The 16,866-nt window shown below is 36.7% G+C and overlaps 1 protein-coding gene across 1 annotated transcript; it reads left to right on the forward strand.

The window, feature by feature from the left end:
• Positions 1 to 3,675: 3,675 nt before the first annotated feature.
• Positions 3,676 to 4,711, forward strand: LOC107801667 (putative germin-like protein 2-1). Its single transcript, XM_075256787.1, has 2 exons — positions 3,676 to 3,860; positions 3,941 to 4,711. The coding sequence occupies exons 1-2, from the start codon at positions 3,737 to 3,739 to the stop codon at positions 4,504 to 4,506; spliced, it is 690 nt and encodes a 229-aa protein (XP_075112888.1). The 5' UTR covers positions 3,676 to 3,736; the 3' UTR covers positions 4,507 to 4,711.
• Positions 4,712 to 16,866: the final 12,155 nt, after the last annotated feature.

Here is a 16,866-nt window from a genome sequence, read left to right on the forward strand (position 1 = left end):
TCACAATTCAATTGTCAACTTGAGCAAATGCTCTTCAATGTTCAATTACCAAGAATACTTCCATAAGCCTTGTTCAACATTAGAAATTATCATATTAAGCATGGACAATACAAAACAGAGTCACATCAATCACATTATAAGACTCACGGGCATGCTTGACACCGACGTATAGATACTCGTCACCATACCTATACGTCGTACTCAACAATTAACACATAGCAAATAAGACACAACTCCTAATCCCTCAAGCTAAAGTTAGACCAAACACTTACCTCAATGTCACGAACACAATCAAGCCTCAACTATCGCTTTACCTCTTGATTCCACCACCAAACCGCTTGTATCTATCCACAATTTACTTAATGATATCAATAAATGCAAATAAATCCATTCTAATGCATGAAAATAGGTTTTCTAATGATTTCCCCAAAAAGTTAAAAATCGACCCCGGACCCATATGATCAAAACCTGAGGTTCGAACGAAAACCTGATTACCCATTAACCCACGAACTCAAATATATAATTTGTTTTGAAATTGGACCTCAAATCGAGGTCCAAATCCCCAAAAATCGAAAATCCTAAGTTCTACCCAAAAACACCCAATTTCCTCATGAAAACCCTTGATTTTGAATTGAAATCATGTAGAAAGATGTTATCGATTGAAGAAAATGAGTTAGAAATGACTTACAATTGATTTGGAGAAGAAGTTTTCTTAGAAAATCGCCCAACAAAGCTTAGGGTTTGAGAGAGTTTGAAAAATGAAGAATTTTCGTCTAAGTTATAATTTACACAGGTGCAGATGTCGCAATTGCGACCAGGAATTCCCAATTGCGAACCCTTTGGAAGTCTGCTATCTTTGCAAATGCGAAGAATCTGTCGCATTTGCGATGGGGTGGGCTTCGCAATTACCAACCCAGTGTTCGCATTTGCGAAAAGGGCCTGCCTAGGCTTGGTTCGCATTTGCGACACTGGGGTCTTATTTACCAAGCCTGTCTACTTCGCAATTGCGAAGCCTGATTTCGCAATTGCAACATCAGAGGCCTGGGCAAAAATACCAGATACCAACACTTGTTCCTAAGTCCAATTTCACTCTGTGGCCCATCCAAAACTCACCCGAGCCCTCGGGGCTCCAAATCAAATATGCACGCAAGTCCAAAAATATCATACAGACTTGCTCGTACGATCAAATCATTAAAATAATATCAACAACTATGAATTAAACCTCAAATTCATTAAATCACTCAAGAACATCAAAATTCCCATTTTCTCAATTAAAGATCTGATTTATACTAAACGAACTCTGATTCTTACCAAACTTTACAGATTCAACTTAATTATTATATAAGACCTGTACCGGGCTCCGGAACTAAAATACGGGCGCGTTACCATCAATTTCAAACGTCTTTTCTTTTCCAAAAAACTCTTATAATTTCAGTTAAACAATTTCTTTAAAAAATTGATTTCTCGGGATTGTGACCTCGGAATTCGATTCCGGGTATACGCCCAAGTCCCATATTTTACTACGGAGCCTACGAGACTGTCGGATCATGGGTTCGGATTTTTTTACCAAGAATGTTGACCAAAGTCAACTTTAATCAATTTTTAAAAGTCAATTTCCTTATTTCACTTAGTTTTCACACGAAAGCTTTCCGGAAACGCGCCCGGACTGTGCACGCAAATCAAGGTGAGACAAAAAGAGGTTTTCTAAGGCCTCAGAATACAGAATTTACTTTCAAAACGAGTGATGAACCACACAATGCAAGTTTTAATTTCTAATTTCCCCGGTGTATTGAGAAAATTTGGGAGTGTTTCTACGTCTACTACTATAGAAATTGATATGGAAGTGTAGCTTCTAGATCTCCGTATCTGAAGCAGTGTTGGTGTTCGTCAGTTTGATAAATTATTTAATTTTTACTTTCGATTGATTCTCTTCAGATCGCCCGAAACGAGAAAAGTATAGTTGAGCAGTACTGTTGGTGTTCTTCATTTTGGTAAATTTCTTCACAGGAATTAGTACTATTCACCGAAACCTACACTTTTATAAAATATACTAGGAATAAACAATTTTCTTCTCCAAATAACATTGAAAAGGAATTTAACTCTTCATTAATTATCTTTTAACTTTAATAAAAGTGTATGATTCTGAGAGTCACTTAACCTACACTAAGTTAATATGACTTAGTGTAAACACGAGTGTATGTATGTGTTTACCCTCAACTTCCCATAATTTTTAACGGGCTCTTGATTGAAATGGAGATAAAATAAGAAGCAAAATAACAGATAAGCACAAGTGCGAGGAAAGAGTAATATTGCTACACAAATTTTTGTATCATCAATTTAACAAACTTTATTTTAAAAATTCAATAATCAATCCGGTAATTCATTTATCAAATTTAAAAGTTACCAAGACGAAAGATACATTGTCACGTTACCAAAGAATATCTATAGGTTATACTCCTTGATATATGAGATTTATAATATTAAAAATAAGACAAATTACCTGCTATAACAAATAGGTGACCTGATAGTATAAACTCATTGTTTAATTATAACAACCACATCTTGTGGCGATTCAATTCTTACTATTTCTATAGTTAGAAAGTTTCTATTTTTATAGTTAGAAAGTTTCTATCATATCTCAACTGCTCTTTCTATTATTGTTTTCTTTTTTTTTTTCTTCATCACTGTCATGACCATTAATCCCAAAATAGTCTGGAGGATTTAACTTTAAATTAAGTCATCGAAAAATATGATTAAGCCTTTGATAGTAGTAACTAACTGTTTGTACATTCTAAGAAAATTTAAGATTTAGTCGTAATGGTTGTTGACAGAACATCACGACACAAATGTTTAAAAATTCACCATTGATGACTTGGTAATGCACACTTTGTTTAGGTGGATGTGCGGGCATACAAGGATGGATAAGATTAGGAATGAAGATATTCGAGAGAAGGTGGGCGTGGCCCCCATGGAGGACAAGATGCGGGAAGCAAGACTCAGATGGTTCGGGCACATTCAAAGGAGGAGCACCGAGGCACCGGTGAGGAGGTGTGAACGACTGGTTGTGGTGGGCATGAGGAGAGGTAGAGGGAGACCTAAGAAGTATTGGGGAGAGGTGATCAGGCAGGACATGACGAGACTTAGGATTACTGAGGACATGACCCTTGACAGAGAATTGTGGAGGTCGAGCATTAAAGTTGTAGGCTAGGGGAAGCTGTGAGTATTTCTACAGCGCACTAAAGTGAGACTAGCCAGTTAGGAGTTAGTCTTAGGATGCTACTGGTCAGCTACTGATGCAGGGCTTTATCTGCTGGATATTATTATATCTTCCATCTTTTTCGTACTTCCTATATTTCTTATATTGTTGTTATTTTATTTTATGTTATGTTATGTTATGTTATTTTATTATGAGTCTATTGATAGTACTAATATATCGTCTCTTGTCGCTTTCTTGAGCCGAGAGTCTCCTGGAAACAGTCTCTCTGCCCCTCGGGGTAGGGGTAAAGTCTGCGTACATATTATCCTCCCCAGACCCCCCTAGTGGGATTATCTGGGATGTTGTTGTTGTTGTTGATGACTTGGTAATGCAGCAGCCTAATTATCCACACTTTGTTTAGGGGAAGTTTGAAGACGGATTCAAACAAATTTTGATCTATAAATAGGCACACCTCGCTAATCATATTTCTTACAGATAAACAAATTGTTTCAATATATACAGAGTTGTTTCTAATTTGCAATGGCTCTCAAGTCCTTTGTATTAACCATTGCCATTTTGGCTATTGTCTCTTCAATAAGCCATGCATCTGATCCTAGTCCTTTGCAAGATTTTTGTGTTGCTGTTAACGACTCTATGGCTGCTGGTAAATTTGCAGAATTTGATTGTTTGTTTTTCACTTGTATTTGTTGTTATTTTCACTTACTAATAATGATTTTTACGCAGTTTTCGTGAATGGAAAAATATGCAAGGATCCGAAGGTTGTCAATGCTGATGACTTCTTCAAATCAGGCCTAAACATACCTGGAAATACTTCAAATCAAGTCGGATCAGCTGTAACTGCTGTGAACGTCGGCAACTTACCTGGACTCAACACTCTGGGCATTTCGTTAGTTCGTATTGATTATGCACCATATGGTCTCAACCCACCTCATACTCATCCTAGAGCAACTGAGGTTCTTGCTGTACTCGAGGGCACTCTCTATGTCGGTTTTGTCCTTTCAAATCCCGGACCAAATATGAAGAACAAACTCTTTACAAAGATTCTAAAACCTGGAGATGTGTTTGTTTTCCCAATAGGTCTCATTCATTTCCAATTTAATGTGGGAAAGACTAAGGCTGTTGCATTTGCTGGACTCAGTAGCCAAAATCCAGGAGTTATCACTATTGCTAATACAGTTTTTGGCTCAGATCCACAAATTAATGATGATGTTCTCGCCAAAGCGTTCCAAGTTGATAAGAAAGTGATCGATTATCTCCAATCACAATTCTGGTGGGACAACAACAACTAAATTTATACAAGCCGAATAATACTATGATGTTATTATTTATGCTTGTTTTTGGAATTTAAGAAATTATAAATAAAATTCAGGATCTAGTCCTTTGGATTGGTTTTCCTTGATCTTTTGTATTGGATGTACTAAAGGACAAATTTTTTACAGTTTGTTTTCGTATAAGTTATATTTATCGTTTGTTGTGGTTATGTTCTCTGACAAATACATCAGCTTATTTTGCTCTACACAATTATTGGCATGCTTATGATAAAAAAGAATGAGACGTTTCTGAATACAATAGATTAGCACTCAATTATTTGCTGTGACATTTAGAAAAAGATACGGTAAGCAAGTTTTGAGGTGTTCGTCGGTCAGTACGGTATGGTATTTAGTTATTTCTGTTAGGTATTTTCGGTATTCGATTTCATAAAATGCTATACCAATAATCATACCTAATTATATTCAGTATGGTTCGGCTTTTGTCCTTCCGGTTTCGGTTTATTCGTTTCTGTAATTTCGATTTATTCGACTTGAATATTAGCTAGTGCATAGAGCCATAGACTATAATATTTTTAATTAAAGTAGTCAATGAAAATGTTCTAAACTCGCATGACTATTGACAAAATCTTTATCCAAAACCATCAATTAACAACTAAGAGAAAAAGGTATATAAAGGAATACATTTAATTATTGAAAATATCATGTTACTTGCTTAGAGTTAATTATGGAAATTAGAAAATACAACAAGGACTAATTCAACATATATATGCAACAAAAATACAAGAGTAATGGAGTAAGAAACACTCCAAAACTATTGAAATATTACATTAAATTGCTTGGCAACCTAGAGAATTAGAATCTGCATCCTACCTTGTTCCTCCATTTTTCTAAAGAAGTACATGGGCTCAGTGGCGCATTCAGGATTTTAAAGTTATAGGTGCTCGCCAATAAAAATTCCAAAGAAGAGCAAAACGAGTTTAGTTGTGGGTTCTCACTCAATATTTATCAAAATATTTTTACAATTACTATGCAAATTTACTAAATATGGTCAAAGGTGGTGGGTGCTTAAGCACCCACAATTGCCTAAGTAGATTCGCCACTGCATGGGCTTTACTGCCAACCTCAACATGAATGCCAAAGAAAAATATTGTGTAACTTATTATGTTGCTCAATAATATCTGTAATGTGTAATTTAGTATATATTTCAGTACGATATTGGTATTTCGGTATTATTTTCTAAAATACCAAATTATTTTAACAATAAAAACCAAATATCATACATGTAACAATCCGGCCGGTCATTTTGAGAATTTATGTTTCGTTTAACGGCATAAGGTCTTGAGCAGTATATTATGTGTATCGATTTACGTGCATGGTTGAATTCAGTTACCGGATGATTCAGAGTCGAATTGGAAGAAGCAATCTAGTTTTGGAAGCTTAAGTAGTGAGAATTTGATCAGAATTTGACTTTTATGTAAACAGCTCCGGAATGATTTTTGGATGATGTCAGCAACTTCATATGGTGATTTTGGACTTAAGCGCACGTTCGGATTCGGATTTGGGGGTCCGTAGGGTAATTTTGAGCATTTCGGAGAAAATTGGAAAAGTTGAAGTTTGGAAAATAGAGAAATTTGAGCCATAGTTGACTTTTGTGATATTGGGTTCGGAATGCTATTCCGAGAGTTGGAACAGCTCTGTCTTGTCATTTGGACTTGTCTGCAAAATTTGGCGTCATTCCGGGTTGATTTTATAGGTTTCGGAACGCGTTTTAGAAGTTGGAATATTTGAAAGTTCATTAGTTCGATTCATGGCGCGATTTGCTTTTTTGGCGTTGTTTGATGTGATTTGAGACCTCGAGCCAATCCGTGTTAAGTTATAGAACTTGTTTGTGTGTTAAGATAGGGTTCCGGGGGTCTCGGGTGTGTTTCAGACAAGTTTCGGATGTTTTGCATGGTTTTGAACAAGTCTGGTTCTGGTGTCTCGCACCTCCGACTTTAGACCGCAGGTGTGGCTCCGCTTCTACGTCAGCCTGATCACATATGCAATCTTTGAGCACCGGAAGCTAGCTCGCTTCTGCGAATGCTGGAACGCAGGTGCGAAACCGCTTTTGCGGTTGATCTATCACATCTGCGAAGGAGTCCGCTTCTGTGCTCCTGTTATCGCTTCTGCGGCACCGCTGATGCGGCTATATTGTCCGCAGATGCGTACCTAAGCCTGTAAGTCATGTTCGCAAATGCGAACAGCTGCCCATAAATGCGATAGCGCAGATGCGCTTATGTGTCTGCAAATGCGGAAGTGCTGGGCAGAACTATTTAAATTGAGGGTTTAGCCATTTTCTTTATATTTTAAGTTTTAAAGTTTGATTTTGGGAGATTGGTTTTTGGATTTTTCAAGCAAATCGATTGGGTAAGTATTCTTCACCTAGTATCTAATATATACTATGATTTTATCTTCATTTTTATCATTTAATTTGTGTTTTGAGTTGAGGAAAAATTTTGTTTTTGAAGAAAGTTTTAAAAATAAAAAAATCATGATTTGAGAGATGAAATGGTATCGGAATTTGATAATTTTTGTATGGTTGAACTCGTATCGGGATAGGTGTTTGAGTTTTATAGAAATTTATCGGGTTCCAAGGTGCGGGCCGGGGGGTCGAATTTTGGACCGATTTTTGGATTTTATTAAAGATTGAGACTTTGTGTTCTGGAATAATTTCTTATGAGTTTTATTTGTGCTTTGAAGTTATTTTGGTTAGATTTGAGCCGTTCGGAGGTCTTTTCACCCGAGAAGTTCATTTTAGAGTATCGATTTGTCTTCTTTGAGGTAAGTATCTTGCCTAACCTTGCTTGAGGGATTTTTCCTTAGGATTTGAGTCTTCTATATTGATTGTAGTTTGTATACGTGAGATGATGAGTGCGTGCTCGTGACTTATTTGTGAAAAATTGGCCCTTTTAGGATTCTTAGGTCCTTATATTTACTAAGTAGGAAGTTTTTATTGATATGATTGAGTTTCCTAATTGCTAGTTTCACATCTATATGCTTATTTGAAATTAATTGCTTTATGATTCATTCTCATTGTCTATTTGACTCTTATTTGACTTAACTGAAGATTTGTACCTCTCCTATTGACATGTTATCTTTTCATAACTGCCTATCTTTATCCAAAATTATTATTGTCTCATCCTATAATTGTTTAGCCTTAATTGAGATTGTGATTATTTTTCCGCCACTTATCCTTAATTGAATTGTTGGATAACCTTCGTAATTGCTCAATCTTAAAAGAAGTTAGCCCATTCCCTGAGACATGACTTCGACCGCTATCCTATATTACAGTTGACATAGCATTATTTGAAATTATTTGACTCGTGTTAGCTTCCTTCTTCTTGAATCGTATATTGTGGAGTCATTGCTACATTTTAGTTTTCCCTTGTTAAGTTGTTCTCTTTACACCTAGTATTCCTTATTGTGGTTATTCATTGTGAATGAATTCTATCATTTCTTTGTGATTTAAAGTTCTTGAGTTGATTTGCTTGCCGTACTTTGTATTATTGTAATTGTTGTTGTTGTACTTTTTGTGGTAATGCACGAGGTTTCTGCCGTGATGTAAATGTTATCTCTGTTGGTTGCGCTGCATATTTACTTTGGGACTACGAAACGATATTCTAGAAGATCCCCCTATTCTGCATATTTACTTTGGGACTACGAAACGGTATTCCGGGAGATTTCCCTGCCTGCATATTTACTTTGGGACTACAGAACGGTTTTTCGGGAGACCCCCATGTTCTACATATTTACTTTGGGACTATGGAACGGTATTTCGGGAGATCCCTCTATTCTGCAAACAGTTCATATGTTGTCCGTTCTTTTCCTAATGCTTACTAGCTGGTATGAACTATGTTAGGACACTTGGACAAGCATACACATAACTAAGCACCTTTATCGGATAAGAGGTTTTATTGATATTATTGAGTACAGATGCACACTCTTGTTTACTTGCCTTCCATGTAAGAATGGCTCTATTTGGCATATGAGTCATCAATGCGGTTATGAGGTGTGATTAGGGCATATGATGCCAAGTGTTAGGGTTTAGGTATTGAGACCCGTGAGTTGTAATTTTTCTGAGGTTTGGTACTTGTGAAGGTTGTTGACTAAAAATTAAATGTGAAAACTGTCGTAGTTGCTGAGTTGTTATTTGTCCTTGTTGTATCTTTGGTTTCGGATTTAGGTTGTGTTTTCGCTCACTTTTCTATGTTATTATTATGGTATTCCGCTGATACTTGTCGCTTTCCCTTTCTTATTGTAATTACTGTATTGTTAGTCATATTGCGTAGTTTCCATGTAGAAATCATGCACCGTTGTTTCTATACTCATACTTGTTTAATCTATTAGATCAGTAGGTGTCTTAGCTATTCCTCGTCACTACTCCACCGAGGTTAGTCTTGATACTTACTGGGCACCGATGTGGTGTGCTCATACTACACTTCTATATATTTTTGTACAAATCCAGGTTTTTGCTAGTAGCTGTGTGGATCGTTGCTGTGGAGACTCAAGGTAACCCTGCTGCTGCGTTCAAAGGCTTTGAAGTCACCTTTCTATTTTGTATTCATACTGTTGTACTTATTTCCATACAGTTGTATTTAGAAGTTGTAGCGAACTTTGTAGAGCTTTTGATTTGTACCGCCGGTTATGAGAAGTGTAGATTATAAAGAGATTTCTATTTCAATTTATTAGAGGTGATCTAAATAATGTTGTTATTTCAATAAATGTTAGGCTTACCTAGTCCTTAAGACTAGGTGCCATCACGATACCCAAATAGAGGGGAAGTTGGGTCGTGTGTAATGACCCGACCGATCATTTTGAGAATTTAAGCTTTGTTCGGTAGCGTATGGCCTTGAACAACTTCATATTATGTATCGACTTGTGTTCATGGTTAAATTCAGTTATTCAGAGTCGAATTAGAGAAGGATTCTAGCTTTGGAAGCTTAAGTAGTAAGAATTTGATCGGAATTTGACTTTTGTATAAACGTCTTCGGAATGAGTTTTGGATGATGTCAACAACTTCGTATGGTAATTTTGAACTTAGGCATATGTCCGAATTTGGAGGTCCGTAGAGTAATTTGAGGCATTTCGGCGAAAGTTAGAAAAATTAAAGTTTGGAAAATGGAGAAGTTTGACCCATAGCTGACTTTTATGATATCTGGGTCAGAATACGATTCCGAGAGTTGGAACATCTCCGTCTTGTTATTTTGGACTTGTCTGTAAAATTTGGCGTCATTCCCGGTTGGTTTGATTGGTTTCTGCACGAGTTTTCGAAGGTGAAAGTTTTGAAAGTTCATAGTTCGATTTATGGCACGATTCATAATTTTGGCATTATTGGATGTGATTTGAGATCTCGAGCGGGTCCATGTTAGGGTATGGCACTTATTGGTATGCTTGGATGGGGTCTTGGGGGCCCAAGGCTTGTTTCCAACGAGTTTCAGATGTTTTGTATAGTTTTGAGCAGGTTTGGTTCTAGTATTTTCGCACATGCGACCATGGAGACCAGGTGCGGCTCCGCTTCTATGTGAGCCTAGACGCTTCTGGGGTCATGAAGGCCAGACTGATTTCTCACTTCTGCGGAGGATGGTGCGCAGGTGCAGAGGTCGCTTTTGCGGTCAACAATCACACCTAAGATTTATTTCGCTTCTGCGGTTTCACTTTTTCGCTTCTGCGGTGCCACTGGTGCAGCTATATATCCGCAACTGCGGTCCTAGGCCTGTTAGCTAAGTTCGCGGATGCTGACTCTTTCTCGCAAATGTGGTTCCGCAGATGCGGTTCCTTGTCCGCAGATGCAGAAGTTCTGGCAGAAACATTTAAGATGAGGGTTTGGCCATTTTCTTTATATCTTGAGTTTTAGACTTCGGTTTTGGGAGCTTCTTTTTGGGTTTTTCAAGCAAATCGATTGGGTAAGTGTTCTTTACCTGGAATTTAATATATTTCATGATTTTACCTTTGTTTTTATCATTTGATTTGTGTTTTGAATTGAGGAAAATAGTGGTTTTTGAAGAAAGTTTTCAAAATAAAAAATCATGATTTGAAGGGCGAAATGGTATCGGAATCGATAATTTTTGTATGGTTGAAGTCGTATCGAAATGGGTATTCGATTTTTGTAAAAATTTATCGGGTTCCGAGGTGCGGGCCCGAGGGTTGACTTTTGGACCAATTTTTAGATTTTGTTAAAGATTGAGACTTTATGATCCGGAATAGTTTCTTATAAGCTTTATTTGTGCTTTGGAGTTATTTTGGTTAGAGTTGAGCTGTCCGGAGGTCATTTCATCCGAGAAGTTCATTTGAGAGTATCGATTTGTCTTGTTTGAGGTAAGTATCTTGCCTAACCTTGTGTAGGAAATTTTTCCTCGGGATTTGAGTCTTCTATGTTGATTGTAATCCATGTACGCAAGGTGACGAGTGCATGCTCAGACTTATTTGTGGATAGTTGGCCTTTAGGGTTCTTAGGTCCTTATATTCATTGCGTATGAAGTTGTTCTTGATATGACTGAGTTCCTATTTACTAGTTTCACATCTACATGCTTAAATTAGAATTAATTGCTTTAAGATTCACTCTTATTGCCTATTAGACTCTTATTTGACTTAACTGAAGATTTTACCTCTTCTATTGTCATGTTATCCCTTCATAGCTGCTTATATTTATGTGAAATTATCATCATCTCCTCCTATAACCGTTTAGTCTTAATTGAGGTTATGATTACCTTTTCATTGTCTATCTTTAATTGAATTGTTGAATATTCTTCGTAATTTCTCAACCTTAAAAGAAGTCTCGATATCCCATGTTTAGCTGACTTGCCCTTATTTGGAACTATTTAACTCGTGTTAGATTTTTCCTTGTTGCCGAACTGTATATTGTGTGATCTTTATGGCATATTAGTTCCTGCTTTGTTGAGTTGTTCTCTTTAGGCCTATCATTTTTTACTGTGGTTATTCCTTGTCAATGAGTTCTACCGTTTCTTTGTGTTTTAAAGTTCTTGAGTGGTTTACTTGTGGTATTTTGTATTATTGTCATCGTTGTTGTTGTACTCGTTGTGGTGATGCACGAGGTTTCTATTGTGCTGTAACTGTTATCTTTGTTGGTTGCGCTGCATATTTACTTTGGGACTATGGAACGGTATTCCGGGAGATCCCCCGGCATATTTACTTTAGGACTACAGAACGGTATTCCGGGAGATCCCCCTACACTGCATATTTACTTTGGGACTACAGAACGGTATTCCGAGAGATCCCCTAGCACTTCATAATTACTTTAGGACTACATAACGGTATTCCAGGAGATTCTCATGCACATTTACGTTTGGGACTACAAGACGGTATCTTGGGAGATCCCCAATTGTTATATCTATGTTATGACTTGTTGATCTTTTATGCTTACATTCTTTAAACATTCTACGTGCTGTCCATTCTTTTCCTTATACTTACTAGTTGGTACGAACTATATTAGGACACTTGCACAGGCATACACGTAGCTAAGCACCCTTATCAGATAAAAGGTTTTCTTGATATTGAGTATAGACGCAAACCCTTGTTTGCTTGCCTTCCATGTGAGAATGGCTCTATTTTGCACATGAGTCGTCAGTGCGATTATGAGATGTGATGAGGGTACAGGATGCCAAGTGTGTGCTTTCAGGTATTAAGATCCGTAATGTATGACTATGAGATGAGGTGTCACAGGGTGACTTATATTCGAAGGATATTATTTGAAAAGATTATATTCGAAAAGGTATCTATTTTGAAAGAACTATGTTTGAAAGATATTTATTTGAGGGAAATATATTTCGAAATATCGTTATTGGAAAGGATTATATTCTAAAAATTTCTATTCGAAAACTTAGGTGAAAGATTAATACTTGATTGGTGTTTGTTGGCTAAGACCTGATGTGAAAACTGTCGTAGTTGTTGAGTTATTACTGTCTTTACTGTATTTGTGATTTCGGATTTGTGTTGTGTTTCCGTTCACTCTTCGGTGTCCTTATTATGGTGTTTCGTTGTTTTTGTTATTCCTTTCCTTATTGCAATTACTGTATTTTTAGCCATATCACATAGTCTTTATGTACAAATCATGCACTGTCGTTCTTGTACTTATACTTGTTCTGTTTATTAGACTAGTGGGTGTCTCGAATGTTCCTCGTCACTACTCCACCGAGGTTTGTCTTGACACTTACTGAGCACCGCTATGGTGTGCTCATACTACACTTCTGTATTTTATTTTGTACAGATCCAGGTATTGATCATAAATAGTTGTGCGAATTCTTGCCGAGGAGATTTAAGGTAACCCCGCTGCTGCATTCGCAGGTTTTGGAGTCACCTTCCTATTTTGTATTCACACTCATATACTTATTTCTATACAATTGTGTTAGAAGTTGTAGCGAAACTCTGTAGAGCTTATGACTTGTATTGCCGATTTTGGGAAGATGTAAATTCTATAAAGATTTCTATATTGAGACTGTTAGACTTTCTTTATTATGGTTGATATTCAATAAATGTTAGGCTTACCTAGTCCCAAAGACTAGATGCCATCACGAAATCCAACGGAGGAAAAATTGAATCGTGATATCGTGATAATACCAAATTCCCAAATACTGAATACCATATGCAAAATTTTCGGTACAACAATTTGATATTTACCATATTATGCACGACCTTAAGCAAGTTGTCATTTAAGTCCTTTATTTTTGTTGTGTTGTATTCATTCAAAGATGGAAAGTAGAAAAATGAATTAATCAAGCCAGCCGCCACATAAAATATTAATAAGAACAGTCGTTGACTTAATTGTCAACATAGGTTGAGTGCTGCTTTAAAAATACAATTGTTTACCAAATTAAGCAGGAGCAGTTGTACAATGAAGGTTGATATCAACATCACGTCCTAAGAAACAATGCAGGAGTTTTCAGTGGCGACCCCTGTTGTCGCCCAAAAAGTAAGACAATATATCGTCAGCTCCGGTGGCAACCTATAATTAATTTAATTTCTGGCATATTTGTTTTACTTTTGTAGCAAAGTTAATAGCCATAAAAGCTAATAATAAAATAAATTAGCTTATGTGATGAAAAGTTTGGCCACAAAAGTAAATAAATATGTCACAAATAGATTTGACGTAGTCATTACTAAGAACAACAGCATATAATTCGGCAACTTGGTGTTCACTTTTGGTGGCGACTAAAATGTCACTATCATCGTCACTGAAAACCCTCTATGTGGTGAAATTGTTCCATTTCCAAAATTCCTACTTTGTAGATTCTAACTGTGTTTTTTTCTTGAAGGATGTGCATATTATCATCTTTACATCATTATTTTCTGGTTTTACTGGCAGTCCTAGCACAGTTGTTGTGGTTAATCAGTGGCGGAGCCAGGATCTTCACGAAGGGGGTTCAAAAAATTTTTTTTGTAGCTAGTGGGAATTGAACCCATGACCTTATGTAGATTTTGAACCCCTTGACCACTAAACTACACTTTTGGATTACGTTAAAGGTGTTCAAAACTTAATATATAGAGATAAAAAATAAAATTTGTCTTATATATACAGTGTAATTTTTCGGCGAAGGGTGTTCGGGTGAACACCCTTTCGCCCCCCTAAATCCGCCCCTGGTTGTATACGATCAACATAAAATAACGGAGTACCATTTTATATATAGTGCATTTCTTCACTGCACTATACCTTAGCGGCATGTTTGTCCGTTAAGGTATAGCGCATTAGTTACGTGTACTATACATAAACTTTATTGCCTACCAATAATTCATCTGAATTTTACTGACCCACCAATAATTGAGGGTATAACACATGCATAATAGGCGCTATATATAGCGCCTATTATGCATGTGGAATATATACACTCAATTATTGTATTCCGGACTGATTTTTTTGCTTATTTAAGGAGTTTCAAAATTTAGTAAAAATACATCCAGGATCCTTTTGGTCTTCAAAAATATTTGTTTGCTTAACTTATTTTACATTTTGTCATAATGTCCGAAGAGGAAAAAATTAGGGTTTAATTATATTAGGGGGAGGGTGTGAGGTTGTGGTGGAGAAAAACTCAGTGCACTATAGTTGTTTTCCACATTGTCATGTTAAGTTGTCGCTTACAATGGAGTATGATAGATCGATATCATTGTTACATAAAAAATTGAGTGTGAGAAAATGTTATGTTAATATTAAAATAACCGGAAGATGTTCGTATTCTGGTACTCCGCAAGAGGCTGTTTGTTATGCTGAGTTTAACATCGAAGACGATGAAACTCTGACGGATTTTTTGATGACTCCAGAAGAACATCGGGAACTTCTTGTGATAAAAATGTTGGAAACGTACGTCAAAGCGGAAGACGATTGCAATATTGAGGTTCGACAAAATAGGGATAACTCTCAATCATCGGGTGATTTTTTGGAGCAGTTTTATCCGAACAGGTTCCATTTGAAAGAGTTTGGTCGGATATAAACTTATCTCCCCGTGCGAATGAGGAGCGAGGACATAATTTCTCCCCAAGTTTACATAATCCACAAGCCGAAGGGTAAATTTCAATTTTTCTTTATATTAAGATATTTTTTATGTATAGTATTTGTATTAACACTCATATATTCCAAATGGGGTACCGACCAGATATTAATTTTATAAGTTCTGAACCAAGGGACAGTTAGAATATGCCTAGTTTTGGTGTGTTGGATCATGGTGGTCCATCCAGGAGTCATCAACAACAAAATAATGTGCATCATGGGATATCAACAGATTATGATTTGTAAGTTAAGTGATAAAGTTTATATGAATTTGAGAAACTCATTTTTTATTGGTTGTGTAGTGAAAACGAGCAAACTTGAAGGTAATGTCTTTACTCAATTGCCCGAAGACAATATATTTAATTGGGATCTAGCAGATGCGCGGAGTTAGGAAAATGATAGTGATTATGACAACAATACTGATGAGTCTAGAGATGACACACCCTTCCCTGATGAGGGTGATGATTATGAGGACGAGAATGATGAACTTGATTTGACGAGGGAGCATGATGCCACCAATCAGCATACTCCATATATGCAGACCCCACCTCTAATTAGACCGAGAGTGTACGAGTCCCATATGCCGTTTCATTCAAGGGAGATTCCCTACCTTAATTAGTTGCCCAGTATACTGGATGTGAATGCCCTCACAAGGGATCTTGACGATATTCGTACAACAATATGGGATGAATCTAAACCGACGATACTGTCAAAGAATATGTTTTTTGCTTATAAAGTGCACCTAAGTAGGGCGGTGCGAATGTACAGCATAAAAGAGTGTCGTGAGATCGTGGTTCATGAGTCATCTCCGGAAGTATACAAGGTAATTTTTCATAGATTGTTTCAAGGTTGTACATGGATACTACCTGGGAAAAGTTGAAAACAAATATGTGGATTGTGGGGAAATACATTGGCACCCAAACTTGTGAAATGGACACTTTCAGTGGGAATCATGTTAACTTGAATGTTGACTTTATTTCTCTTGTCTCGATTCCACATATTGAATCGTCCATAAGTTACAAGATTAAAGAGTGTATAACATCTGTCCATCGGGTATATGGATGAACCATTACCAAAAGAAAGGCATTTCTTGGGAACATGCATTTGAGATTGTTTATTGTAACTGGAATAAGTCCTTTGCAGCTCTACACAGGTACATGGCTGCATTGAAACACTTTAACCCCGGGAATGTTGTTGAATGGAAGCTTGAGAAAAGTCCGAGAATACAATAATTCATCTTCAGATATGTGTTCTGGCATTTAAACCAGCCATTGATGGTTTTGTGAATTATTGGTCGGTAGTATCCATAAATGCCAGTCATGTCTATGGAAAGAATAATATTAAGTTGTTGATCCCCGTTGCAGTAGATGCTAATGGACGCATATTTCCCCTTACATTCTCTATTTGTTCCAATGAAAACCAATAAATGTGGACATTATTTTTGAACCACTTGAAGGAGCACATTGTCAAACAACATTCATGTATTTGTCTAATATCTTATCGACATAGCAATATTTTAAGTTATGTACAAAATTTGCATGCATAACAGGAACTGTATGCCTAGCACTGTTACTGTGTTAGGCATTTGAAGGCCAACTTCCAGAGGGCTCATCCAAACTAGGAATTACATGAATTAATATCGATGGCTGCAACAGATCACCAAAAATGTAAATTCAGGAGGTGAATAGAATTAATTAGGCAGGAAGACCCAAAAGCCTATCGTTGGTTGATGCGACATCAGCTTGACAAGTGGACTTTGCATATGGATGATGGTAGAATATGGGGAATTTTAACTATTAATGTGTCAAAGTCTTTCAATGGGTTGTTGAAGTCTTTACGTAGAT

The sequence above is a fragment of the Nicotiana tabacum genome, chromosome 7 (genome assembly GCF_000715075.1).
Source record: "Nicotiana tabacum cultivar K326 chromosome 7, ASM71507v2, whole genome shotgun sequence".
Taxonomy (NCBI): domain Eukaryota; kingdom Viridiplantae; phylum Streptophyta; class Magnoliopsida; order Solanales; family Solanaceae; genus Nicotiana; species Nicotiana tabacum.